The sequence below is a fragment of the Trachypithecus francoisi genome, unplaced genomic scaffold (assembly GCF_009764315.1).
Source record: "Trachypithecus francoisi isolate TF-2019V2 unplaced genomic scaffold, Tfra_2.0 Lachesis_group13, whole genome shotgun sequence".
NCBI lineage: Eukaryota > Metazoa > Chordata > Mammalia > Primates > Cercopithecidae > Trachypithecus > Trachypithecus francoisi.
Genome location: NW_022681458.1, coordinates 38,017,328 through 38,041,448, shown reverse-complemented (window position 1 = coordinate 38,041,448; position 24,121 = coordinate 38,017,328). Strand labels below are relative to the sequence as shown.

Here is a 24,121-nt window from a genome sequence, read left to right as displayed (position 1 = left end):
ACCAGTCATGCAGAACATGTGGATATCCAGATGTTCAAAGGAAAACTATTCCATGTAGAGGAAAAGTAATTACAGAGTCCTTGAAGTAGGACTCTTCCTGCTATATTTGAAGTACAACAGGAAGGCCAGTATGGCTGGAGTGAAGTGAGTGAGAAGAGGAGCAGAAGATGAGGTCAGAGAGACTGGAGACAGGAATGGGTTTTGTATGGCTTACAGACCATTGTGTGACTAGGTTGTTACTATGAGATAGGAAGACACTGACAGGTTTTGAGCAGAGTTACAATCTGAGTTATGTTATAAAAGGATCACTTTGACTGGTATGAAAGACTGTATGGGCCCAGAGCAAAAGCAGGGAAACTAGTTAGAGGGCTACAGCAATAAACCAGGCTTAAGAGATAATGTGGCTTGGACGAAGTGTCAGGCAACAGAAAATAAAGAACAAGGAAAAAAAAAGGAGTAAGAAAATAATTTGGTACTTTGAGGGTAGACCTACCAACATTGGCTGACAGATTAAAATTAGGGTATAAGGGAGAGAGAGACGCCAACATTTTTGGCCTAATTGCAAAAGGAGGTTGTCAGGAAATAAGATGGGGAAGACTGTGGGAAGATCCAGGATTTGGGGGAAAGCTCAAGAGTTCAGTGTTTGGTATGCTTCAGACATCCAAGTGCAGAGGTTGAGTTTGTTATTAGGATTTGAAATATGAATCTGGAGCTGAAGAGAAAGAAGTCCTGACTAGAAATACAGATTTGGAAGTGTGCGGTACATATATTGCATTGAAAACCTTGAGATTAGAGATCACCAGGTAGTGAATATAGATAGAAAAAGGAAAGTGGTCCCAAAACTGAGCTCTGTCCTCGAACATTTCATTGCTGAGAAGTTCAAGAGATTGAAAAGGAATCAAAAAAGGAGACAGAATGAGCAGGCCGTAAAGTGGGAGGAAGTGTGGAGTCTAGGGGAGTTTAGAGTCCTGGGAACCACATGAAAAAGTGTTTCTTGGCTGGGTGCGGTGGCTCATACCTGTAATCCCAGCACTTTGGGAGGCCAAGGCGGGCGGATCACGAGGTCAGGAGATGGAGACCACCCTGGCTAACACGGTGAAACCCCGTCTCTACTAAAAATACAAAAAATTAGCTGGGCGTGGTGGCACACGCCTGTAGTCCCAGTTACTCGGGAGGCTGAGGCAGGAGAATCGTTTGAATCTGGGAGGTGGAGGTTGCAGTAGGCTGAGATTGTGCCCGTGCGCTCCAGCGAACACTCTGTCTCAAAAAAAAAAAAAAAGAAAGAAAGAAAATGAAAAAGTGTTTCTTGGAGAGTACGTTATCAACATCATCAGTGATATGATAGGTCAAGTAAGGTGAAGACTGAAACATATTTGTGTATAATTTTATGGGCCATTGGATATCAGTTATTGATATCTTTTAGGTTTTTATTTTATATATTTATTTGTTTAGAGATAAATAAAATATTTATTTATTTATCCTCTTGCCCAGGCTGGAGTGAAGTGGCATGATCTTGGCTCACTGCAACCTCTGCTGCCCAGGTTCAAGCAATTCTTTTGCCTCAGCCTCCCAGGTAGCTGAGATTACAGGCGCCTGCCACTGAGCCCAGCTAATTTTTGTATTTTTAGTAGAGATGGGGTTTTGCCATCTTGGCCAGGCTAGTCTTGAACTCCTGACCTCGTGTCACCTGCCTCAGCTTCCCAAAGTGCTGGGATTACAGGCATGAGCCACAGTGCTCAGCCTCTTTTAGGTTTTTAGAAATTTACTTTTCTGATTATCTTTCATCTGCTTCTAGCCATAAATAAGTGATTCCTGATTTGGGAGAAGGAATGGAGTTAAGACAGAATTTAGAAGGAAGGTGGATGATATCAGGGAAGAAAGGCTTATGTGTTTGGAGGCCTCTAAAGTGCTGGTATTAGGCCGGGTGCGGTGGTGGCTCATGCCTGTAATCTCAGCACTTTCAGGCTGAGGTGGATAGATTGCTTGAGCCCAGGAGTTTGAGACCAGCCTCGCCAACATGGTGAAACCCTGTCTCTGACAAAAATACAAAAATTAGCTGGGCGTGGTTAACATGCCTGTAGTCCCAGCTACTTGGGAGGCTGAGATGGGAGAATCACCTGAGCCTGGGAAGTCAAGGCTGCAGTAAGCCAAGATTACACCACTACACTGCAGCCTGGGCAACAGAGCAAGACTCTGTCTCAAAAATAAAAGAAAAAGTCAAGTGCTGGCATTGCTCTACTTCTTGACCTGGGTGGTTGGTGGTGATTTATAATTATTCCTTAAACTGTACTTACATGCTTTATGTACGTTTTTGTATGTATGTTAAATTTGGCAAAAAGAAGGAGGAAAATAGATGATTTTAAATATAAATTAGCTTTCTTTGTTGTTGGTTACTAACTTTGAAGGTTTTCTTCTTCATGTATTAACATTGCGCAGAATTATTTTTTTAAAGTTCAGTCTCCACTAATGCTTGTATTCTAAAATTATTTTGTTTTTTTCTCTAAGCCCTCATGCAACTGGAGTCTGTTTTAAGGAACATCATAAAAGAACGAAAAGGAAGGAACTTCAGTCAACATATTTTCATTGACTCCTTAGTAAAAGGAAACCTTAATGACCAACAGGTGATATAATTGTTAAATGTTTTTCAGGTTTAAAAAAAAAAAAGCCAGAGCCAGGCACAGTGTTTCATGACTATAGTCCCAGCTACTCGAGAGGCTGAGGTGGGAGGATCACTTGAACCCAAGAGATCGAGGCCAACTTGGGCAATATAGCAAGACGCCATCTATAAAAAATAATGATAATAATCACACATATATACAGTGTGCTTTTCATGCGTTTTAATCCAGATACCTTCGTAGAGTTCAGTGGCTTAAGAGAAGCATCATACATGTTTTTTGGGGGTTTTTGTTGTTGTTGTTGTTGTTTTGAGATGGAGTCTCGCTATGTCGCCAGGCTGGAGTGCAATGCAACTTCCACCTCCTGGGTTCAAGCGATTCTCCTGCCTCAGCTTCCCGAGTAGCTGGGGCTACAGACACACACCACCACACCCAGATAATTTTTTTGTATTTTTAGTAGAGACAGGGTTTTACCTTGTTGGCCAGGATGGTCTCTATCTCTTTGACATCATGATCCACCCACCTTGGCCTCCCAAAGTGCCGGGATTACAGGCATGAGCCACTCTACCCAGCTGCATCGTACATCTTTTATTGTACATCATTGGTAGTACAAGTACTTGGCCTCTATTATTTAGCTCTTTGAGGCAGCTGTATATTATTTAATATGATTAAATTGAGCCAAAATTCTTGAATTACAAAAGAGGAAAAGGACTTGTGTTAGGTGTATTAGACCAAATCACTTTGCCTGCTTGACCAGGTGTGGCAGTGTGGCTTGTTCACAATACTGCCAGCATACCACTGCATTTGTGGTATTGTCAGGCCAATGAGGTTAGTTGTTATTGCCACACCTCTTCATTGTAGGAATCTTCTGCCCCACTCTACACATGCAAGTCCTTGTAGCCAGAAGTAGTCTGGTATATGTTGGTGCAGAAATTGAATTCAGCTTCCAGGACAGTGATGAGATCTTCTGTCCTATTTCTGAGGCTTCATTGCTGTTTACTAGGCTAAGCCAGAAAAATAGGACTGGTAAATACTGAGTATTTACCACAGTATATCATGAACTAGTAAGATTCACAACAAATACCCTAATTTGATCATTAGATGTTGTATATGTGTACCAAAATATCACTTGTACTCTGAAAATACATACAACTGTAGTATATCAATTTTAAAAATATTTTTAAAAAGCAATGTGGTATTTAGGTTGGTATTCACATTATACAGATTTTGTAATATTCACAACAAATACCCTGATTTGATCATTACATGTTGTATACGTGTACTGAAATATCACTTGTACTCTGAAAATACATACAACTATAGTATATCAATTTTAAAAATATTTTTAAAAAGCAATGTGGTATTTAGGTTGGTATTCACATTATACAGATTTTGGTTTTTTGTTTTAATGAAAACATCATAATGAAATAATATACTTTTTTTTTCGTTGACACTAATTTTATGCTGTAGATTATTTTAGCAGGGCCTAATATAGGCTACCTTACATTTTTCACACTTTCTAAACTGAGCTTTGTTTCCTAGATCCTAGAAGACAGTATGATATTTTCTTTGGCCAGTTGCATAATAACTGCAAAATGTAAGTATAAATTGATTTCTTTTTCAGATGAATTACTAAATATACAGGCTGAGCACAGTGGCTCACACCTGTAATCCCAACACTTTGGGAGGCTGAGGTGAAAGATTGCTTGAGGCCAGGAGTTGGAGGCCAGCCCAGAAAACAGAGACCCTCTCTCTACAAAAAAAATAAGTTAACTAAGCATGATGGCCCATCCCTGCTACTCAAGAGGCTGAATCATGAGGATGGAGGCGACAGTGAACTGATTGTGCACTCCAGCCTGAACAACAGAGTGAGACCCTGTCTCAAAAAAAACAAACAAGGCCAGGCATGGCAACTCACACCTATAATCCCAACACTTTGGGAGGCCAGGGTAGGAGGATCACTTCAGCCTAGGACTTCGAGACCAGTCTGGGCAACATAGTGAGACCTCGTCTCTGCAAAAAATAACAGTTAGCTGGGTGTGGTGGCACATGCCTGTGGTTCCAGCCACTCGGGAAGCTGAGGCAGGATGATCACTTGAGCCCAAGAGGTTGAAGCTACAGTGAGTGATGATCACACTATTGCATTCCAGCCTGGGCAACAGAGCAAGACTGTCTCAAAACAAACAAAAATAAAACACTGTTTAGAGGACTTCTTTAAAATTTTTCCCTCTTTTTTAGTCTTGTTTTAAAGGGCTGACTCACATAGGTGCTTTTTTTTCTTAACCCCAAGTTCTTAAAGTCACCTCTGAAACTTGCCGTAAATTTCTTGACACATTTTATGGATTGTGAATTCTAGTTAGTGCCTTTAAAATGAACTGCTGTTGACACCTTTCCAACCAGAACAGTGAGCTTTTCATTTCCTGCTGCTGCTTTCCACTTTGACTCCAAGCTAGTTTGCTATTATTAAGGTCTACCAACAAGAGTATATAGGCCACAGAAATCACGATTTAAAAAGAACTCCTCTCATTGGAATTGAAGGTGATTTGTATGTAAAATTGTAAAATATTTGATATGTTTCTAAGTTTCCTCACTTGGTTTTTAGATTGGTGGAGTACCATTTATTTATACAGTATTTATAAAAATACTTTTGTAGGCATAAAAATATACTAAGATAAAAATACTTAAAGAAAGTATTAGGGGGCCAGGCAAGGTGGCTCATAGCCATAATGCCAGCACTCTGGGAGGCCGAGGTGGATGAATCACTGGAGCCCAGAAATTTGGGACCAGCCTGGGCAACACAGCGGAACCCTATCTCTAAAAAATTCAAAAATTAGCCAGGCCTGGTGGCACACACCTGTAATCCCAGTTATGTAAGGAAGGCTAAGGTGGGAGTATCACTTAAGCCCAGGAGGTTGAGGTTGCAGTGAGCCGTGATCACATCACTGGACTGCAGTCTGGGTGACAGAGTGAGACCCTGTCAAAAAACAAAAGGAGTCCAGGCATGGTGACTCATGCCTGTAATCCCAGAACTTTGAGAGGCTGAGGGGGCGGATCACAAGATCAGGAGTTCGAGACCAGCCCGACCAACATGGTGAAACCCCATCTCTACTAAAAATACAAAAAGTAGCCAGGTATGGTGGCATGTGCCTGTAATCTCAGCTACTCAGGAGGTTGAGGCAAGAAAATCGCTTGAACCCTGGAGGCAGAGGTTGCAGTGAGCTGAGATCGCACCACTGCACTCCAACCTGGGTGACAGGGCTACACTCTGTCTCAAAAAAAAAAAAAAAAAGGAAGTATTAGGACATGAATTTAAATTTTAGAAAATTTATGTTCAGTTGAAGGATTTCATTTATATCCCTTAATGTTTAAGGAAACTTTCTTTAAAATGATAAAAATGTAAACTTCCCATAAAGTTTTCTTCTTTGGCATACAGAAATGTCCAGATACTATAGATGATTAAATTGAATTTAGGTAAGCATATGTCAAAAATAATGTATTCAACCTTTTTTTTTTTTTTTTTTGAGACAGTTTCACTCTTGTCACCCAGGCTGGAGTGCAATTGCGCTGTCTCAGGTCGCTGCAACCTCCACCTCCTCGATTCAATAGATTCTCCTGCCTTAGTCCCCTGAGTAGGTGGGATTACAGGCGCCTGCAACTATGCTTGGCTAATTTTCATATTTTAAGTAGAGACCATGTTGGCCAAGCCGGTCTTGAACTGACCTCAGGTGCTCCGCCCGTCTCGGCCTCCCAGGGTGTTAGGATTACAGGCGTGAGCCACCACATCCTGCCTCATTCAACTTTTTTTTTAAAATGCCTACTTGTTTGGTCCAGTGGTGCACACTTGTCCCAGCTACGTTGGAGGCTGAGGTGGTAGGATTGTGTGAGCCCCAGGAGTTCGCCTACCTTGGACAATAAAACAAGACCCCAGTTTAAAAAAAAATAATGTAAAAATAGATTTAAAATCCTTGTTTTTAAAACGTATTACATTAAAAATAAATGTCTTTGCTAAAGACCTTTAAAAATCTAAATCACTTGTGCTCTGGACACCAAGAAAAGTGACTATTTCCAAGGTTGAATTAATATGTTAATTTTATTTTCAGTTTTTAGGGAGATTTTAGGAGAATTGCTATGTATTTGGATGTAGGTTGGTGGTTTTTTAAGGCTCCTCTGAAGTTTTTGAGAGTAGATAAACAAGAAACCTTAGTAAGTTCTTACTCCTTACTCTGCCCCTTATTAGCCTTGGGCAAGATACTTATCTCTCCATTTTCCTCCTTTTCTAAAATACGAATTTAGCTCCAGATGACCTCCAAGTTATCTCTGAGCTATGAAATTGTGTCTGATTCAGTATTGCATTTAACGCACATTAAGTGGCTTAAAATCACATTTTAAAGCTATTTTCAGTCATCGTTTTTAATAGAGTCCTACAAAGGAACCAGTGTGACAGGCTGGGCAACGTAGTGGGACTTGATCTCTACCAAAAAAAAAAAATTGTAATTAGCTGTGCGTGGTGGCATGTTCCTGTAGTCCCAGCTACTTGGGAAGCTTGAGGTGGGAGGATCACTTTAGCCAGGAGAGCAAGGCCTCAAGTGAGCCGTGATCACTGCCACTGCACTCCAGCCTAGGTGACAGAGTGTGACCCTATCTTAAAAAAAAAAAAAAAAAAAACCTTGGCCGGGCATGGTGGCTCAAGCCTGTAATCCCAGCACTTTGGGAGGCCAAGGCGGGCGGATCACGAGGTCAGGAGATCAAGACTATCCTGGCTAACATGGTGAAACCCCGTCTCTACTAAAAAATACAAAAAAACTAGCCGGGCGAGGTGGCGGGCGCCTGTAGTCCCAGCTACTCCGGAGGCTGAGGCAGGAGAATGGTGTGAACCCGGGAGGCGGAGCTTGCAATGAGCTGAGATCCGGCCACTGCACTCCAGCCTGGGCGACAGAGCGAGACTCCGTCTCAAAAATAAAAAACCAAAAAAACCCACAAACCAAAAGTCAATGTGAGATTTTTTTTTTTTTTTTTTTTTTTTTGAGACGGAGTCTTACTCTGTAGCCCAGGCTGGAATGCAGTGGTGTAATCTCGGCTCACTGCAACCTCTGCCTCCCAAGTAGCTGGGACTATAGGTGCCCACCCCCGACACCCAGCTAATTTTTTATATTTTTAGTAGAGATGGGGTTTCACCATGTTGGCCAGGATGGTCTCGTTCTCTTGACCTCATGATCTGCCCGCCTCAGCCTCCCAAAATGCTGGGATTACAGGCATGAGCCACCGCGCCTGGCCTGTTATATTAATTTTAAGTGATAATATAGTCAAGCAGAGTACATGAATGACCACTGTATGCAAATCGTTGTGGTGAATCCTTCAGTTGTATATTACTCTGTGTTGTAAAATTGTGTGACATACATATTGTACACTGCACAAGTTTTCACATCACTTGTAAAATAGAAATTCTATAGTTCACTCAGAAGCCATAATGAAGAGGCATATGTAGGGAAAAGTTAAGGACAGGCAGTCACTCATGTTTTTTGTGAACTCTAGATATAAAAAAACCAATCAGAGTAATTGAGTACCAGGTAACTACTGATTTTAATGATAACAATATGGGTAATAAGGTGTATCAGGAAAACTTTTTTTATAAATTAACTTTGAGATAAGTTTAAGTTAACCCTTAGCTCAGGAAAGAGATCATTGGTAAGTAAAGTACAAGTTACTAGAAGGATATTAAAAAGTACTTGACACAGGAACAATAGAGCTACAGATGGTGTCACCTCAAACATATTCTAGGGAAAGAGGTAGTATATATGTTCAGAAGGTTCCATTCTTTTAATAGTTATAATCCCAGTGTATTACTAAAGAAAATATAATTACTCTTTTTCCTCTGTTTTTTTCTCAACATGTAATTTCTTTACATTTTCATTTCTTCTGATTTTTTCTCAACATGTAATTTCTTTACATTTTCATTTCCTCAATGAATATAATCCATAAATCAGTTTAAGCTAAAGTAAGCCATGAGCCATTCATCTTCCCATTTTGGTGTTAATTGAGATAAATGTGATATTCTATTTGTTAAAAGTACAGATGTTTGGACATTACCATAAACCTACTGAATCAGAATTTGTGAATGTGAGGTTATAGCATCAGCCATCTCCCAGGCAGTTTTTGAGAACCACTGTTTTTTTTTGTTGTTTGTTTGTTTGAGACAGGGTCTCACTTGGTTTCCCAGGGTGGAGTGCAGTGGCATGATCACAGCTCACTGCAGCCTCAACCTCCTGGGCTCCAGCGATCATCCCATCTCAGCCTCCCAAGTAGCTGCAACTACAGGCACACACCACCACACCCAGCTGATTTTTGAGTTTTTTGTAGAGATGGAGTTTTGCCATGTTGCCCAGACTAGTCTTGAACTCCTGAGCCCAAGCAATCCCCCAGCTTCAGATCCCCTCCCAAAGTGATCCCCTCTGCGCAATCCCTCCCAAAGTGCTGGGGTTACAGGTGTGAGCCACCACGTCTGGTTGAGAACTATTCTAAGCAATAACCAGTCACAAATTTTGAGCCAGTGTATTTACCATCACAGGTAAATATGTTAGAATATTGATTTATTGATAAATCTGCTAGCTTGATTTGTCTGAATCATTTCATTAGTGCTCCTAAGTGAACTGATAAATCAACCTAATAAGGTTGAGTGCATCCAATAATCCATTGCAATAACCAACATTGAGCACTCCTACAGATATGAAATTTATTTATTATCATAACTATTTCACCTAAGGTAAAATTAATTGGCTCTGGTTACTTACCAGTTTTAAGAAAGAAGGCATCCAGATTGCACTATGTCTGTTGGAGGGCAATCCGTAAATATTGATGTTCCATTCAGTGAAATACAAACTCTGTGAAGAATTTTACTTTTTGGTACCACTTATGTTATCTTCTGTACCGTAGGAGAAAAAAAGCAAATACAAAAACCCCACTCTAAATAATTAGTTTTTTTCTTATTCCATACCCAAGCCACAAGTTAGCTATTTTCATTGTTATTCATATAATGTTTCACCTAGTGTGTACCTGGGCAATCTGTTTTTTAACCACCTCTGAAGAAGTTCAAAAAAAATTATATGAAGAGATAAACCAAGTTTTTGGAAATGGTCCTGTTACTCCAGAGAAAATTGAGCAGCTCAGGTAAGAACACAATAAAAAGAGGAGATTATTAAAAGGTAAATTTGAACTGGTTTATCTAATTTAAAGCTATTGTTGCTATTTAGGAAAGCTATATATTTTTATAGGACTTCAAGTATTTATACATAGATTTTATTAGGTAAATGTATCTGCTTTTTAAAATCATAAGGTTGTGTGGGAAATGTTTAACTTAGTCTGTTAAATAGTACCAGTGAAGTCAAGCAAGTATGACACTCATACTTTGTTGATGGTAATAAAAAACAGTACAGCAACATTAGATAATAATTTAGTGGGCTTGACCAGATGCTGTGGCTTACACCTGTAATTCCAGCACTGTGGGAGGCCAAGGCAGGCGGATCACTTAAGCCCAGTAGTTCAAGACCACCTTGGGCAACACGGCAAAAACCCATCTCTTCTAAAAATACAAAATATCAGCCAGGTGTGCTGGGACGTGCCTATAGTCCAAGCTACTCAGGAGGCTTAGGTGGAAGGATCGCCTGAGCTCAGGAGGTCGAGGCTACAGTGATTGCATCACTGCACTCCAGCCTGGGTTACAGAGTGAGACCCTGTCTCAAAAGAAAAAACAATAGAAAACAATATAGTAGGCTCTTAAAAAGTTCAACATACACTTATATGACCCAGCAATTCCACTCTTTGGAATTTCATTCCAAGATAAATGAAAACATTACTACATAAAGACCTGTTTGCATATATTCATAGCAGTATTATTCAAAATAGCCCAAAATTGGAAGTAGTTCAAATGTTCAACCGGTAAATAGATAAACAAATTGTGGTATTACCATACCATAGAATACTACCAAGTAATAAAAAGGAACACCATATTAATACACACAACAACACAGATAAATCTTAGTGATTTAAGTGAAAGGGTGAAACATAAAATACGGCTACTGTATGATTTCATTTGTGTGAAATTCTAGAAAAGGCAAATTATGGTAATAAAAAGCATACTGTTGGGGGACAGGATCAACTACAAAGGGGCATGAAGAAAATGAAACTGTCGGTCGGGCGCAGTGGCTTACGCCTATAATCCCAGCACTTTGGGAGGCCGAGGCGGATGGATCACAAGTCAGGAAATCGAGACCATCCTAGCTAACATGGTGGAACCCCGTCTCTACTAAAAATACAAAAAATTAGCCGAGCACGGTGGCGGGCGCCTGTAGTCCCAGCTACTCGGGAGGCTGAGGCAGAAGAATGGCGTGAACCCAGGAGGCGGAGCTTGCAGTGAGCCGAGATCGGGCCACTGCACTGCAGCCTGGGCGAAAGAGCGAGACGACTACTCAAAAAAAAAAAAAAAAAAAAAAAAAAAAAAAAAAAAGAAAGAAAGAAAGAAAATGAAACTGTTGGCCTGGCGCGGTGGCTCAAGCCTGTAATCCCAGCACTTTGGGAGGCCGAGACGGGCGGATCACAAGGTCAGGAGATCGAGACCATCCTGGCTAATATGGTGAAACCCCGTCTCTACTAAAGAATACAAAAAACTAGCCGGGCGACGAGGCGGGCGCCTGTAGTCCCAGCTACTTGGGAGGCGGAGGCAGGAGAATGGCGTAAGCCTGGGAGGCGGAGCTTGCAGTGAGCTGAGATCCAGCCACCGCACTCCAGCCTGGGCGACAGAGCCAGACTCCGTCTCAAAAAAAAAAAAAGAAAAGAAAATGAAACTGTCTTATATATTACTTGTGGTTGTAGTTACACAATTGTATACAATTACTAAAATTCAAACTGTACAGGTAAAATGGGTTAATTTTATTGCATATAACTATACCTTAATTAATTTTTTTTTTTTAATTGTAACTGTGACTGCTTTGGGGTTAGAAGTCTGAGACTGGGTAGCAAATAGCCCTACCTTGGAGCATAAAATCAACTATAGAGAAAATAGAGTGGCTGGACACAGTGGCCTACACCTGTAATCCCACCAATTTGGGAGGTGAAGGTGAGAGGCTCGCCAGAGCCCGAGAGTGCAAGACCAGCCAGAGCAACCTGGCAAAACCTCATCTCTAAAAAAAAAAGATACAAAAAATTAGCTAGGGATGGTGGTGCATCCCTATAGTCCCAGCTACTCAGGAGGCTGATATAGGAGAATCACCTGAACCCAGGAAGTCTAGGCTGCAGTGAGCCATGATCACACCACTACACTCCTTCCTGGTAACAGTGAGACCCTCTCTCAAAAAAAGAAAAGAAAACAAGATAACCACTGGAAAGAACTGGGAGGCTTTTAAATGTTGGAAGTTGTATTTATTACATTGAATGTAACTACTTTTTCAAAAGTAATACTAGTTGCCTTTTGAAGTTTTTATCATATAGAAGTGTGTGAAGTCGAAGGTGAAGTTCCTTTGTAAATGTGTGCCCTTAAGCCGGTAACAATTGGGCTGGGTGCAGTGACTCATGCTTTTAATTCCAGCAATTTGGGAGGCTGAGGCTGGAGGATTGCTTGAGCCCAGGAGTTTGAGACCATTCAGGGCAACATAGAGGGAGCCTGTCTCTACAAAATATTTAAAAATTAGACAGACATAAAGGCATGTACCTGTGGTTACAACTACTAGGGAGGCTGAGGTGGGAGGATCGCTTGAGCTTCGGAGGTTGAGGCTGCAGCATGATAGAGTGTCACTGCACTCCAGTCTGGGCAACAGAGCAAGAATCTGTCTCTTAAAAATAAATAAGGAAATAAACAATTTTTTAAAGTTTAAACTCTCTACTATAGCTCACGAAGCATTTCAAAAGCTGGGCCTTGTGTACTCACCTTATCCTCACTTGTGCCTCTTCATAGCTTTCAGTTTAGCTCTGCTCAAAGTCTTTTGTTTCTTACCTCCTGTCCTGGCTTTTGCACAAACTGTTTCTCTGTATAGATTCTCTTTTTGTCTCTCCTTTAGTTAAGTCCGGGTTTTGGTTTTGGGTTTTGGGGTGGGGTTTTTTTTTATTGTGGGTGATTTGAGTTTTTTTTTTTCTTTTTTATGTTGTTTTGCAGATTTCAGCCTGTGTTTATTTCTCTCTCTCTCTCTCTCTCCTGTTTTTTGTTTGTTTGTTTGTTTGTTTGTTTTTTGAGATGCAGTCTCTCTCTGTCACCAGGCAGGTTTGCAGTGGCACAATTTTAGCTCACTGCACCCTCCACCTCCTGGGTTGAAACGATTCTCATGCCGCAGCCTTCCAAGTAGTTGGAATTACAGGCGTGCACTACCACACATAGCTAATTTTTGTATTTTTAGTAGACACGGAGTTTTACCATGTTGGCCAGGCTAGTCTCAAACTCCTGGCCTCAAGTGATCCACCCGCCTCTGGCTCCCAAAATGCTGGGATTACAGACGTGAGCCACTGCTCCTGGCCCAGCCTGTGTTTATTTCTCTACAAAACCCTTTCCCTAGAGTAGCTGTTCCTGCCTTATATTCCAGTAATACCCCGAACTTCCTTTATCATAACATGTGCTATGCTTGCTTAATTGTTCATCCTTTATGTCCTATCCACTCTGCCTCCCCACTGCCAACTAGAATCTGAACCCCTTTGATGGTGTATCTCTTGTTTATTGTTGTAGCTCAGTATCTAGCACAGTGCTTCACAGGTAGCAGGTATGCAATCAATATTTGTACAGAGGAAAGGAAGAATGTTTCCCATTTTAATTTTGTTGTTTTTGATGTTACAAACAATTAACACTTCTGTGCTTACATCTTTGCTAATATTTTCAAATATTTCTGTATAATAAGGTCCTAGAAGTGAGCTTCTAGTTGAAGGATGTATGCAGTAGGTCAGTGGTTAAGATTTGAATCCTGTCAACACAACTTATCTGCTATGTGATCTTAAATAACTGCCTCTGATTTTAATCTGTAAAATTAGAATAATAATAGCACCCACGGGTTTCTTGTAAGGATTCGATAAGATCCTATATATAAAGTATTTAAGTGAACTAACTCATAGCAAAATTGCAATACATTTTAGTTTTTATTCTTCTCATTGTGATGTACACTTGAGGTGTACCACTTTATACTTCCACCAATTGGATATGAGAATGTCTTTTTCTCCATCTTTTTCTAGTAATATCTGCTGTCATTCTTTTTCATCTTTGTCAATCTGGCAAGTAAAAAAAAATGCTATGATTGGCAGTCTTTAAGTTGTTAATTAAGTTGAGTATCATTTCATGTCTTCAGACCATTAGTATGTTTTTGTGAATTGCTGTTTGTATTCTCTGTCCCTGTTTCTATGGGGTTGTTGGATTATTTTAATTACTTTTAAAGAGGTTTTATACATTAAGGATATCTTTACTGAAAATATTTTTCCTAGTTATCTTTAGAAATATGTAAACAAAATGTTTCTCTAGTTAGGTTATTTATATTTTTCTTTATAATTTTCTGTCAGCTTCATGCTAAAAATAAACTTTAAAAAAATTATAGAAACATTTTGAGTTTTCTTCTGGTACTTTTAAAAGTGTTTTTATTTGTTGAAATCTTTATCTACCTAGAGTTATATGCAGATTAATAACAAATCTTATAAAAATGTATTTATTTAAAAATTTATAAAATTTTAAATAAGTTTTTATATACTTCTAATATATAACATATCTTTAAGCAGATAAGAATTATGATGGGACTATTTCAAGTTAGGAATGTTTGAGCAGTTGTTGAAGAATGTTTTTTAAATGTATGTACATTTCTAACTGCCTCCCAAAATAAACATCTTCAAAAAAATTTTTTTTAAAACAGATATTGTCAGCATGTGCTTTGTGAAACTGTTCGAACTGCCAAACTGACTCCAGTTTCTGCCCAGCTTCAAGATATTGAAGGAAAAATTGACCAATTTATTATTCCTAGAGAGGTAGAAAATATTTAATATGTTTAATTCATTCAACTATTCTCAACTCTTTTGGTGTGTGTGTATATATATACACATTTTAGATGGAGTTTCGCTCTTGTCACCCAGGCTGGAGTGCAATGGTGCAATCTTGGCTCACTGCAACCTCCACCTCCCAGGTTCAAGGGATTCTCCTGTCTCAGCCTCCCGAGTAGTGGGGATTACAGGTGCCCGCCACCATGCCCAGCTAATTTTTGTATTTTTAGTAGAGATGGGGTTTGCCATGTTGGCCAAGCTGGTCTTGAACTCCTGACCTCAGGTGATCTGCCAACCTTGGCCTCCCACAGTGCTAGGATTACATGCATGAGCCACTGCACCCCGCCTGGTGTGTATTTTAAATTTGTTTAAAGAGGAAAATAAACGCTACCCGTTATTAAATAAAAGATGCAATTATTTTAGTTACAAAATAATATGTGCTTGTTTTAAAGTTCAAACAACATAAAAGTCTTTCTTCCCAAAAGGTACTACTGTTAGCAGTTTAGTATGTATTTCTATAGACCTATTTCTGTGTATATGTTTATAGAAACACACATCTACGTATGTATTAAATAGAATTTATATGTGAAAAGTTACTCTTCCTATATTGTTCTTTAATTTTCTTCTGTTATTGAGTGTATCATGGCTATTAGTACACCTAGCACTTGATACAGATTCGACTCATTATTAATGGCTGCATAATATTCCATTGTGTGACTGTACCATAATTTATGTTTTAATTTGATTTTTTGAGACAGAATATCACTGTATCACCCAGCCTGGAGTGCAGTGGTGCAATCTTGGCTCACTGCAACCTCCACCTCCCGAGTTCAAGTGATTCTCCTGCCTCAGCCTCCTGCGTAGCTGGGATTACAGGCTTGCACTACAAGGCCTGGCTCATTTTTGTATTTTTAGTAGAGATGGGGTTTCACCATGTTGGCTAGGCTGGTCTCAAACTCCTGGCCTCAAGTGATCCACCCACCTCCACCTCTTAATGTGCTGGGATAACAGGCATGAGCCACCATGCCCGACCAGCATGGTTTATTTAAGCAGCCCCTGCTAATGGAAATTATGATTGACCTTTTTTTTTTTTATTATATACTGGTACAGGTGTTGAGTAGAGTCTTCAACATGGAGTTTTTGTGTCAAAGTCCATGTGTATGTTCAGTTATTATTTTTAGACAGGGTCTTGCTCTTTTACCTAGGCTGGAGTACAGTGGTGCGATTGCAGCCTCGACCTCCCAGGCTTAAGTGATCCTCCCACCTCAGCTTCCCAAGTAGCTGGACTAAATTTTTTTTGTTTTTTATAAAGACGGAGTCTCACTATGTTGCCCAGGCTGATATCGAACTCCTAGGCTCAAGTGATCCTCCTGCCTCAGCCTCCCAAAGTGGTGAGATTATAGGCATTAGCCGCTACACTGGGGCATGTGTATGTTAAATTTAAAATGTTCTCTGAAAGCCATTTTATACTTTTAGCAACAATGTATGAGAATGTTTTTTCTTTCCAAATCCTTACCACCTGTGAATTTGAGTCTTATGTATATTTTATGAATCTTGCTTTTCTCTGATCATTGGAGAAATTGAACAAATTTTCATACATACATTAACAGTTTGTATTTTTCTTTTGTGAATTCTGGTCTTTATAACTTTCACTGATTTTTCTAGTGAGCTTATATATATTTTTGTATACTATACAAACTCTGTCAGTTATATAGCAAATAACTTACTGTTGCTTACATTCTTTTTTTATTGTTTTTTAACTGGATGCAGATTTTAAATTTTCATGTAATTAAGTCTGTTATTCCTTTATGGTTTCTAGATTTTGTGACATGCTTACGGAGGCCTTCCTCATTGTAAGATTACCAAAATAATCACTTGTGGTTTCTTCCATTATTATGTTTTTAAATTTTATTTATTTATTTATTTATTTGAGATGGAGTCTCACTTTGTCGCCCAGGCTGGAGTGCAGTGGCGCAATCTGGGCTCACTGCAAGCTCCGCCTCCTGGGTTCACACCATTCTCCTGCCTCAGCCTCCCGAGTAGTAGCTGGGACTGCAGGTGCCCACCACCACCCCGGCTACTTTTTTGTATTTTTAGTAGAGACGGGGTTTCACCGTGTGACCCAGAATGGCTCGATCTCCTGACCTCATGATCCGCCCACCTCAGCCTCACAAAGTGCTGGGATTACAGGCGTGAGCCACTGCAACCGGCCAATTTCTTCCATTATTTTAAATTGTTATTTTGTATTCACTATCTATATTAAAAGAAGTTTGGAATAAGTTGACTTTCTAGGAGTCATTTTTTCTCTGTTAGTCCTTGACTAATTGGATTTTTTTTTTTCACAGACCCTCGTCCTTTATGCCCTTGGTGTGGTACTTCAGGATCCTAATACTTGGCCATCTCCACACAAGTATGAAATATTTGTCATTGTCTTTGTGACTGTCAGTTTTGGGGTTTGCACGTTTTGCATTCCTTTCCTAAGTTTTGAGGAGAAAATTCAGTATGTAGCAATGATACAACAAAAGAAAACCAGTGAATCCCCTTTTCTTCTCTTTCTTTTGAGACAGGCTGTCACTCTGTCACCCAGGCTGTCACTCTGTCACTCTGTCACCCAGGCTGGAATGTAGTAGTGCAATCACTTCTCACTGCAGCTTTGACCTCTTCTGCGTCAGCCACCTAAGTAGCTAGGACCACAGGCGTGCGCCGCCACACCTGGTTAATTTTCTTACTTTTTGTAGAGATGAGTTTCACCATGTTGCCCAGGCTGGTCTTGAATTCCTGAGCTCAAGCCATCCTCCCTCCTCTGCCTCCCAAAGTGGCAGGATTACAGGCATGAATCACCAAGCCTGACCTGCATCACCATTATATCTTCTGTTCACTGCTTTTTCTCTTATGTGAATCTGCTATTTGCTATTCTTTGTCTCTTTTATTACCACTTTTATACTAAGTGAAAAGTAATTAGCATCTATTTTAAGAAAATGAAAGCAGGCCAGGCACCGTGGCTCACGCCTGTAATCCCAGCACTTTGGGAGGCCGAGGCAGGCAGATCACGAGGTCATGAGTTCAAGACCAGCCTGGCTAACACGGCGAAACCCCGTCTCTACTAAAAATACAAAAATTAGCCGGGCGTGGTGGTGCATGCCTGTAATGTAATGCCAGCTACTCAGGAGGCTGAGGCAGGAGAATCACTTGAACCTGGAAGGCAGAGGTTGCAGTGAGCCAAGATTGTGCCATTGCATTCCAGCCTGGGCAACAAGAGCAAGACGCAAGACTCCATCTCAAAAAAAAAAAAAAAAAATTTCTTTTTTTTTTTTTGAGATGGAATCTCACTCTGTCACCCAGGCTGGATTGCAGTGGTGCAATCTAGTGTCACTGCAAGCTCCGCCTCCTAGGTTCAAACAATTCTCCTGCCTCAGCCTCCCAAGTAGCTGGGACTACAGGCGCCCGCCACCATGCCCGGCTAATATTTTTGTAGTTTTAGTAGAGACGGGGTTTCATCATGTTAGCCAGGATGGCCTCGATCTCCTGACCTCGTGATCTGCCCACTTCAGCCTCCCAAAGTGCTAGCATTACAGGTGTGAGCCACCGTGCCCGGCCTTTTTTGTTTTCCAGTGCGTTTTTCTATTCTTTATTTTTATTGCTTCTCTTTTTGCTTTTTTTTAATTTATTTTTTATTTCAATAGGCTTTTGGGGAACAGGTCGTATTTGGTTACATGAATAAGTTCTTTGGTGGTGATTTCTGAGATTTTGGTGCACCCATCACCCAAGCAGTATACACTGTACCCAATGTGTAGTCTTTTATCCCTCATAACCCCACCCTTTCCCCTAAGTCCCTAAAGTCCATTGTATCATTCTTATGCCTTTGCGTCCTCATACCTTAGCTCCCGAGAATTTCCCTTTTTTTAAAATTCAGAATTTAAGTCATTTAAGAATACTTGTTTTTGTGAGGAATTTTTTTGTTCTGTGGTACGTGGGTTATTTGTTTTGTTTTTAATATATGCATTTCTTCAATGACTTTACAGAGTAAAATTCTATACAACAAAAAATGTTTCTTAGGCCCTTCATTTCCCTTACTTTATTTTTTCTTCTGAGGCAGGATCTTGCTCTGTCACCCAGGCTGGAGTGCAGTGGTGTAAACACGGGCTCACTGCAGCCTCAACCTCCTGGGCTCAAGCAATGCTCCTACCTCACCCTCCAGAGTAACTGGAACTATAGGTATATGCTATCCCGCCTGGCTAATTTTTTTTTTTTAATTTATTTTTATTTTTATTTTTTTCGAGACAGAGTCTCGCTCTGTTGCCAGACTGGTCTTGCAATAAGCAAGACGCCATCTATGAAAAATAATGGGCTGGGCGCGGTAGCCTGTAATCCCAGCACTTGGGGAGGCCGAGGCGGGCGGATCACCTGAGGTCTGGAGTTCCAGACCAGCCTGACCAACATGGAGAAACCCCGTCTCTACTAAAAATACAAAATTAGCCAGGCATGGTGGCTCATGCCTGTAATCCCAGCTACTCGGGAGGCTGAGGCAGGAGAGGTGGAGGTTGCGGTGAGCCGAGATCATGCCATTTCTCCCCAGTCTGGGCAGCAAGAATGAACCTCCATCTCAAAAACATAAAAAATAAAAAATAATGATAATAATCACACATATATAGAGTATGCTTTTCATTCGTTTTAATCCAGATACCCTCCTAGAATTCAGTGGCTTAAGAGAAGCGTTGTACATCTTTTTTTTTTTTTTTCTTTTAGTTGGAATCTCAATCTGTCGCCAGGCTGGAATGCAGTGGCACGATCTCAGCTCACTGCAACCTCTGCCTCCCAGTTTCAAGTGATTCTCCCGCCTCAGCCTCCCAAGTAGCAGAGACTACAGACATGCGCCACCACACCCAGCTAATTTTTGTATTTTTAGTAGAGACTTCAGCCACTGTGCCCAGCCTTTTAAAAATTTTTAATAGAAATGAGGTCTCGCTATGTTGCCCCGGCCTGTCTCAAACTCCTGGGCTCAAGTGATCCTCCCACCTTGGAGTCCCAAATTGCTAGGATTATAGGCGTGAACCACTATGTCCAGCCTCTCTCACCTATTAATATAGATGTAATATAATTGATAAATACAATTTTAAGGCTGGAGCCTCCAATTTTAAGACATAAATTTCAGTTGAAGAGGCAATATAAAATTTCTTACATATTGATAAGGTGGTCTCATGTAACAGGTCTTAAATTTATTTAAATATTCATTATATGATGTTCTATGATTTATCCTTACATTTCACAAAATAATATAAACTCGTGTAACTATCTTATACCTTGGTATTCTCGAGAAATATATTTTGCATCTATTATTTAGAAATAATAAAGTAGGCTGGGCGCCATGACGCGTGCCTATAATCCCAGCACTTTGGGAGGCCGAGGCAGGTGGATCACGAGGTCAAGAGATCGAGACCATCCTGGCAACATGGTGAAACCCTGTCTCTACTAAAAATACAAAAATTAGCTGCGCATGATGGTGTGCGCCTGTAGTCCTAGCTACTTGGAAGTCTGAGACAGGAGAATCGCTTGAACCTGGGATGTGGTGGTTGCAGTGAGCCAAGATTGTGCCACTGCATTCCAGCCTGGCGACAGAATGAGACTCCATCTCTAAAAAAGAAAAAAAAGAGAGAAATAATAAAGTGCCAGTCGCAGTGGCTCACACACCTATAATCCCAGCATTTTGAGAGATTGAAGCAGGAGAATCACTTGAGCCTAGGAGTTCAAGATCAGCCTGGGCAACATAGGGAGACTGTACAAAAAACTGTTAAAAGTAGCTGGGCCTGGTGGCATGTGCTTCTAGTCACAGCTGCTCAGGAAGCTGAGGTAGAAGTTTAAGTCCAAGAGGTTGAGGCTGCAGTGAGCCTTGATTGCAGCGTTGCACTCCAGCCTCGGTGACAGAGCGAGACCCTGTCTCAAAAACTAAAATATAGTAAGAAACAGTGATAGACTAAATATATGTTAAATAATTTGGGAACATAACAATAAGTGACATTTAAATATAATGTAAGAGCACTTTCTATTTTCAGTCGATTTTTAACTTTATTACATACTTGTGTTCTTTTAGTGTCAACATGTAAAATGCCAGTGGAGCTATATTGTGATTAACCTCAAATTTTCTTTTTAGGTTTGATCCAGATCGGTTTGATGATGAATTAGTAATGAAAACTTTTTCCTCACTTGGATTCTCAGGCACACAGGAGTGTTCAGAGTTGAGGTGAATAATAGAATGCCAGACTCTCTTCTTAGAATTTTGATGATCACTGTTGATGAGAATGGGCAATCTATATGATTAAAGTATAATTTTATTATTATTATTGTACTTTAAGTTCTGGGGTTCATGTGCAGAGCATGCAGGTTTAAAGTATACTTTTTAATCTTTAGTAACTAGTTGACTTTCTTCCTGACTAGGTTTGCATATATGGTGACCACAGTACTTCTTAGTGTATTGGTGAAGAGACTGCACCTACTTTCTGTGGAGGGACAAGTTATTGAAACAAAGTATGAACTGGTAACATCGTCAAGGGAAGAAGCTTGGATCACTGTCTCAAAGAGATATTAAAATTTTATGCATTTAAAATCATTGTTAAATTGATTGAGGAAAACAACCATTTAAAAAATCTGAGTTGAATCCTTTTATAAACCAGTAACACTTTGTAATATAAACACTTATTTGTACTTAATTTTGTAAATTTGGATTTTTATATATCATATTTTCTTCAGTATACACATTTGACTTACTGTACAGTATATTGATCATTTTAGTGGGAAACTTTAGATTTCTGCTTTTTATTTTTGTTTTTTCACTTTCTTTGCCATTATTTTTATATTCTTTTTCTTACTGTGGGCTCTAAAATCAGTGTTCTTGAAGAAAGAAATTATTTTGCAGAAGTTGGGGAATCATGTTTGTTGAATATGCATAAAATAGAAACATAGGCTGGGTGCAGTGGCTCACACCTGTAATCCCTGCACTTTGGGAGGCCGAGGCAGGTGGATCACCTGAGGTCCGGAGTTTGAGACCAGCCTGGCCAACATGATGAAACCCTGTCTCTACTAAAAATACAAAAAATTGGCTAGGAGTGGTGGCCCATGCCTGTAATCCCAGCACTTGGGGAGGCTGAGGCGGGTGGATCACCTGAGGTCAGGAGTTCGAGATCAACCTGGCCAACATGATGAAACCCATCTCTACTAAAAATACAAAAAATTGGCCGAGCGTGGTGGCTCACACCTGTAATCCCAGCACTCTGGGAGGCCGAGGTGGGTGGATCACCTGAGGTCCAGAATTCAAGACCAGCCTGGCCAATATGATGAAACCTTGTCTCTACCAGAAATAGAAAAAATTGGCCGGGCGCAGTGGCTCACACCTATAATCCCAGTACTTTGGGAGGCTGAGGCAGGCAGATCACTTGAGGTCAGGAGTTTGAGATCAGCCTGGCCAACATGGTGAAACCCCAACTCTACTAAAAACACACACACACACAAAAATTAGCTGGGCATGGTGGTGTGCACCTGTAATCCTAATTACTCAGAAGGCTGAGGCAGGAGAATCGCTTGAACCTGGGAGGCGGAGCTTGCAGTGAGCCGAGATTGCACCCCTGCACTCCAGCCTGGGCCACAGAGCGAGACTTTGTCTCAAGAAAAAAAAAAGATAAATGGACAAAAGACATGAACAAACAGCTTTTATAGGATAGCATGGCTAACCAACTTTTAGAAAAGTGCTTAGTCTCACTAGTAAGTAACCAAATATTCGGGCAGAGCACAGTGGCTCATGCCTATAATCCCAGAACTTTGGAAGGCCGAAGCTGATGGATTGCTTGAGCCCAGGAATTTGAGACCAGCCCGGGCAACATGGGGAGACCCTGTCTCTACAAATATAAAAAAAAATTACTGGGCATGGTGGCACACACCTGTAGTCCCAGCTATTCTGGAGGCTGAGGTGGGAGGATCACGTGAGACCAGGAGAGGTTAAGGCTGCAGTGATCTGTGATCACACCACTGCACTCCAACCTGGACAACAGTGCAAAACCCTGTCTAACAAACAAAAAAGGCCGGGCTCGGTGGCTCATGCCTGTAATACCAGCACTTTGGGAGGCCGAGGCAGGTGGATCAATTGAGGTCAGGAGTTTGAGACCAGCCAGGCCAACGTGGTGAAACCCCGTCTCTACCAAAAAGACAAAAAAAAAAATTAGCCGGGTGTGGTGGTGTACATTTGTAATCCCAGCTATTCAGGAGGCTGAGGCAGGATAATCACTTGAACTCAGGAGGTGAAAGTTGCAGTGAGCCAAGATCATGCCACTGCACTCCAGCCTGGGTGTCAAGAGTAAAACTCATTCTAAAAAAAAAAAAAAAGTTGGGGGAGCTATTTCAAGAATATATTAAGTAGGCCAGGCACAGTGGCTCATGCCTGTTTTCCTAACACTTTGGGAAGCCAAAGTGGGCAGATCACGGGGTCAAGAGATTGAGACCATCCTGGTCAACATGGTGAAACCCCATCTATACTAAAACTACAAAAAATTAGCTGGGCATGGTGGTGTGCGCCTGTAGTACCAGCTACTTGGGAGGGTGAGGCAGGAGAATTGCTTGCACCTGGGAGGCAGAGATTACAGTGAGCTGAGATCGTGCCAGTGCACTCCAGCCTGGGTGACAGGGCCGAGACTCTGTCTCAAAAACATACATATATATATGTTAAGTATTTTTCAAAATTACATTTTAGCAATTATAAATTTTATATATAATACTTTATTGATGGCATTGTATATTAGTCCAGCTTTTTTGGCTACACTATTTATGAAGGATTCTTTCTTTCTTTAAGACAGCCACCATAGGAAATATGCCAAGTACAGATAGTGAGGAAAGAAAGGACGAAAAATGATAATTGTCTGCAGGTGGGCTTATTTTTAACACTGCTGAATTTCATTTGTAATTTTACTTTCAAGAATGTACTCTGGTAGACTGAGGTGGGTGCATTACTTGAGCCCAGGAGTTGGAGGCTTCAGTGAGCTGTGATCACAACACTCCACTAAGCCAAACCTGAGTGATAAAGTAAGACCCTATCTCTTTAAAAAAAAAAAAAAAAAACCCTTTGTTATTGAGTTATTTTATGTAATTTATTGGTAAATACCTAACATTTTAGACCTAGTCATTACCAGTTAACAGAATTTAATTGGATGCAGTCTTTATTCTTGAAAAACAAATTAATTTTTGGAATAACTTAAATTCTAAAACTTTGGCCGGTTGCAGTGGCTCATGCCTGTAATCCCAGCACTTTGGGAGGCCGAGACGGGCAGATCACCTGAGGTCAGGCATTCAAGACCAGCCTGGCCAACATGGAGAAACCCCATCTCTACTAAAATTACAAAATTAGGCGTGATGGTGCATGCCTGTAATCCCAGCTACTTAGGAGGCTGAGGCAGGAGAATTGCTTGAACCCGGGAGGTGGAGGTTGCAGTGAACCGAGATCGCGCCATTGCACTTCAGCCTGGGCAACAAGAGTGAAA

The 24,121-nt window shown here is 40.6% G+C and overlaps 1 protein-coding gene across 4 annotated transcripts in view; it reads left to right on the top strand.

The window, feature by feature from the left end:
- The window catches only part of LOC117094629 (cytochrome P450 20A1), a 59,264-nt gene extending 37,952 nt beyond the window's left edge, over positions 1–21,312 (top strand). For all 4 annotated transcript variants that reach the window (XM_033230658.1, XM_033230657.1, XM_033230656.1 and 1 more), the window contains 7 exons: positions 2,506–2,621; positions 4,158–4,212; positions 9,659–9,779; positions 14,480–14,591; positions 16,949–17,013; positions 20,752–20,841; positions 21,036–21,312. In XM_033230658.1, the coding sequence (XP_033086549.1) occupies positions 2,511–2,621; positions 4,158–4,212; positions 9,659–9,779; positions 14,480–14,591; positions 16,949–17,013; positions 20,752–20,841; positions 21,036–21,186 (705 nt within the window). In that variant the 5' untranslated portion in view covers positions 2,506–2,510 and the 3' untranslated portion in view covers positions 21,187–21,312. The remainder of the gene's footprint in view (positions 1–2,505; positions 2,622–4,157; positions 4,213–9,658; positions 9,780–14,479; positions 14,592–16,948; positions 17,014–20,751; positions 20,842–21,035) is intronic.
- The last annotated feature ends 2,809 nt before the right edge of the window (positions 21,313–24,121 follow it).